The sequence below is a fragment of the Eriocheir sinensis genome, chromosome 16 (genome assembly GCF_024679095.1).
Source record: "Eriocheir sinensis breed Jianghai 21 chromosome 16, ASM2467909v1, whole genome shotgun sequence".
Taxonomy (NCBI): domain Eukaryota; kingdom Metazoa; phylum Arthropoda; class Malacostraca; order Decapoda; family Varunidae; genus Eriocheir; species Eriocheir sinensis.
Window position 1 is genome coordinate 7,853,211 of NC_066524.1, and position 4,908 is coordinate 7,858,118.

Consider the following 4,908-nt stretch of genomic DNA (forward strand, 5'->3'; position numbering starts at 1 on the left):
GCCTAGTTTTCTTAAATGCATAATAATAACTTATTATTCGTAAATGCAAAGTAATAGCCTAGTTTCATAAATGCAAACGAATCGCTTATTATTCTCAAATGCAAAATAATAGCTTTGTAATTCATTTCAATTCATAATAGCCTACTTGTTTCTTAGATGCGCCGGCTGGCATGGTCGATGACGTCATTGCATATCATTGTAGAGCGAGAGTTAAACGGTGGTATTATTATAATTATATTTTTAAACCATATCATAATTTTTTTGCACGTTATCAATGTTTTTTTCGTATTTTCTTAGCGAGGACGTTGCAGGAATGAATACAACATTTATTCAAATGCATAATAGCGTTGTGAACAACTTTAGCTGTCCCTGACTAAATTTGAACGAAATGTAAAGAGACATTTTCGTCCGCGAATTTAAAAGTTCTTATCAGTGTGCACAACTGACAAATTCATTTCTAATAAATTATGGAGAGTGTATATGTAGTGACATATCTGAACATTAGCCTCCTTCCATGCGGCGTATATATGTTAAAGTCGGGACCGGTGAACGAAACTCAGTGGACAGTGTGTCGTCACTTGTGTCCCACGATTGTACATAGGTATGTACAGACATTGAGACATTACACACACACACACACACACACACACACACACACACACACACATACACACGACTTTGAACAATGCTTTTCATTTTTGGAAAACAAGTATGGGTACCATTAGGACTGCTAATATATAAAAAAATATTACTGTTAAGTTTTATATGTTCATATATGCATTGGAGCACACTACTTAAAAGTCAAGAGTCAGTTAAGAAGGCTAGGAGATCACCAGTAGAACGCCCCTTGCGGAACCCATACTGGCGATCAGATAGAAGGTCAGAAGTGGAAAGGTGCTTTTGAATCTTCCGGTTAAGGATTGATTCAAAAGCTTTAGATAGACAAGAAAGTAAAGCTATAGGACGGTAGTTTGAGGGATTGGAGCGGTCACCCTTCTTAGGCACAGGCTGTATGAAGGCATACTTCCAGCAAGAAGGAAAGGTGGATGTTGACAGGCAGAGGCGAAAGAGTTTGACCAGGCAGGGTGACAGCACGGAGGCACAGTTTTTAAGGACAATAGGAGGCACTCCATCAGATCCATAAGCCTTCTGAGGATTGAGGCCAGAGAGGGCATAGAAAACATCATTTTGAAGAATCTTTATAACAGGCATAAAGGAGTCAGAGGGGGGATGAGTAGGAGGAATATGCCCAAAATCGTCCAGAGTGGAGTTTTTAGAAAAAGTTTGAGAGAAGAGTTCAGCCTTAGAGATAGATGAGACGGCGGTGGTGCCGTCAGGACTGAGAGTGGAAAGAAAGATGAAGAAGTGAAGTTGGAGGAGATGTTTTTGGCTAGATGCCAGAAGTCACGGGAAGAGTTAGAGAAAGCAAGGTTTTGACATTTTCTATTAATGAAAGAATTTTTGGTTAGTCGGAGAATAGATTTGGCACGATTTCGGGCAGAAATGTAAAGTTCATAATTAGCATTAGTTTGAAGGCTCTGGTACCTTTTGTGAGCTACCTCTCGAGAACAAGCGTAATTAAACCAAGGTTTTTTAGCGTGAGGAGTAGAGAAAGAACGAGGAATGTATGCCTCCATTCCAGAGACAATCACCTCTGTGATGCGCTGAGCACACACAGAGAGGTCTCTATCCTGGAAGCAATAATCATTCCACGGGAAATCGGAAAAGTACATCCTCAGGTCGTCCCACCGAGCTGAAGCAAAATGCCAGAAGCATCTCCTCTTCGGTGGGTCCAGAGGGTGTACAGGAGCGATAGGACAGGATGCAGAAATAAGATTGTGATCGGAGGAGCCCAACGGAGAGAACAGTTTGACAGAATAAGCAGAAGGGTTTGAGGTAAGGAAGAGGTCTAGAATGTTGGGCCGATCTCCAAGACGGTCGGGAATACGTGTAGGGTGCTGGACCAACTGCTCTAGGTCGTTGAGGATAGCAAAATTGTAGGCTTGTTCACCAGGATGGTCAGTGAAAGAGGATGAAAGCCAAAGCTGGTGGTGAACATTGAAATCTCCTAGGATGGAGATTTCAGCGAAGGGAGAGTGGGTCAAGATGTGCTCCACTTTAGAATTCAAATAGTCAAAGAATTTTACATAGTTGGTAGAGTTAGGTGAGAGATAAACAGTACAGATGTATTTAGTAATAGAATGACAATGAAATCTTAGCCAGATGGTGGAAAATTCAGGAGTCAAGGTTGTGGGCACGAGAGCAAGTGATGTCGTTGCGCATGTAGGCGCAACATCCAGCTTTGGATTGAAATTTAGGATAGAGATAGTAGGAGGGAACAGAGTAGAGATTGCTGTCAGTAGCCTCAGAAACCTGTGTTTCGGTAAGGAAGAGAAGGTGAGGTTTAGAGGAGGAGAGATGATGTTCCACAGAATGAAAATTAGAGCGAAGACCGCGAATGTTGCAGAAATTGAGAAGAAAGAGGTTCGAGGAGTTATCAAGACACCTCTCGGATCGGCAGCCAGAAGGAGTCCTCCTGGGGAATTTGTGGTCCCCAGGCGGGGACTCCGAGGCTTGGTGTATGTGCGCCATTTTGAAATTTTAATTTTGGGAAAAGGTGTATATGTTGTGTGAATGTAGTGTGGTGTGGATAGGGAGAGGATCTGTCTTTAGAGAGCATGCTGAACTACTCTCCGGTGTTGGTGAGACAATAGGGAAACGGTTAGTTAGTTAGCATATATATATATATATATATATATATATATATATATATATATATATATATATATATATATATATATCTATATATATATATATATATATATATATATATATATATATATATGCTGCCATGAGCACTTCTTATGAGGACCGATTGTCATTCCTAGCTCATTAATGGATTTGGCGATTTTTTTTCTCTGAAATCACTGCTGCGATATTTGATCACACCTTATTCCATGCTGCCGTCCAGTATTTTTAATAAAAACGCTAAATGACATTAGGATTTATTCCATATATCTACAGAATATGGGTAATCTTCTATAATAAAAAGCGGGGTCTTCAGGATTTCCACTTCTTCACGATGACTACAGCACTGCCAACCCCCAAAGGCGTCCTCACAAGCCAGCCCAGCATGAAAAGTCTGTCTGGTAATCAGAAATGGAAGATATAAAGGTAGCCGAATAAGTAACTGAAAACACTATTCCATATGCCATTGACCCATCACTCGGACTCTTACTGAGCCACTCTTTAGTACTCTTTTCATAGTATGAATATGCTCCCTTTACCATTAGTCCTCTTTTCAGCTCGTTTGTCGAGCAGAACACAACATCTCGATGGCAACAGCGAAGCAGCCGAGAGACAGCCCAGCCAACAGTGTTATAAACATGGCCTAGAAAAAAAAAATACAGTTAGGGAGAAAAGAACCTCATCTGCGCTGAAACTTATTATTTTTTAGGCAGATTCCAAGTTCCTTTCATATGGGGCTTTTTATGTACACACACACACACACACACACACACACACACACACACACACACACACACACACACACACACACTATTGAACTGGGGCTTCACCCTAATCTTGTCTCCTGGAAAACTTATTTCCTCAGCGCACGCCAGCAAATAGTTCGCACCCAGGACTCTGTCTACTCCCCTCAACAGCTGACGTGTAGCGTCCCGCAAGGCACCAAAATTGGTTATCTTTGCTTTCTGGTGGTCATCAACAACGCCATCATGGACACACCGCATCGCTGGAAATACGTTGACGACTGCAACTTGGGCTTCCCCGTCAAGAACAGGGCTCCTGACTATGCACCTCTTCAAGCGTCGCTCGACAATCTTCAGGCATGGACAGTGGACAACGGTGCCACAATCAACCACACCAAGACCGTGGTGATGCACGTCTGCACCTCCAAAAGAGATATGCCACCTCCGCAGCTGTCAATTGGCTTACAACACCTCCAGCTTGTCCAGTCCACCAAACTACTCGGCATTACTATGGACAACTCGCTCAACTGGAAGCTCCACGTCTCCAACACCGTCAGAGCAGCCTCCTACAAGTTGTACATGCTGCGGAGACTCAGGGCTGCTGAGCTATGCAGTATACACACATCATTTATACTGTCAAAACTCATGTACCTATGTCTCCCCGGCGTGGTCATCCTCCCTTACCCTCACCCAACAACAGCAGCTTGAGAGGGTACAGAAAAGGGCATTCAGGGTCATTTTAGGCCCTGATTTCCACACCTACGACACTGCCCTGACCACCCTGAGTCTCCCGAGGTTCTCTATCAGGCACCAGGACGTCCTCAGAAAATTCGGCATCACTTTGCTTCATCATCCTCACCACTGCCACCTCCTGCCACCCAAAAATTATAGACTACAAGGATAGCTCACTGGAACGTCATCGATGATGTCATGACTGCGTAATGGTCATCTGGTTCACTCTCTCTATATAAAATGTATTAGAAAACCATTACATATTACAGATTTTGCGCTTTTTTTATTGCTAAGGATATGTAATTAAATTAGTCAGCTGTTGAGTTGGCAAATAGTATACAGTAATATAATTATTTGATAAATATGTTAGAAAAAGGTACTGGGAAATATTGCTGTCTACCATATATCGATGCTTACGTTTTCTCAAATTTCATTAACATTCGTTTTCTACAACTTTACAGGGGTAACTAATCCTGTCGTCAATATCGTTAAAGATAATATAGAAGTTGGTATAGTCTTTGTGTATTCTTACATATACATTGAGCCCTTTATACATTATTTATATTAAACATTGGATATAATTTTCCTGATCCAGCAGTAATACTTCAATTAATATATATATATATATATATATATATATATATATATATATATATATATATATATCTATATATATATATATATA

General features: G+C 41.2%; 1 protein-coding gene across 1 annotated transcript in view; it reads left to right on the forward strand.

Annotated features, from left to right (window-relative positions):
* The window catches only part of LOC126999149 (uncharacterized), a 4,670-nt gene extending 237 nt beyond the window's left edge, over positions 1–4,433 (forward strand). The window contains exons 2-3 of the mRNA XM_050861480.1: positions 3,614–4,031; positions 4,383–4,433. Coding sequence (XP_050717437.1) covers positions 3,614–4,031; positions 4,383–4,433 — 469 coding nt within the window. The remainder of the gene's footprint in view (positions 1–3,613; positions 4,032–4,382) is intronic.
* Positions 4,434–4,908: the final 475 nt, after the last annotated feature.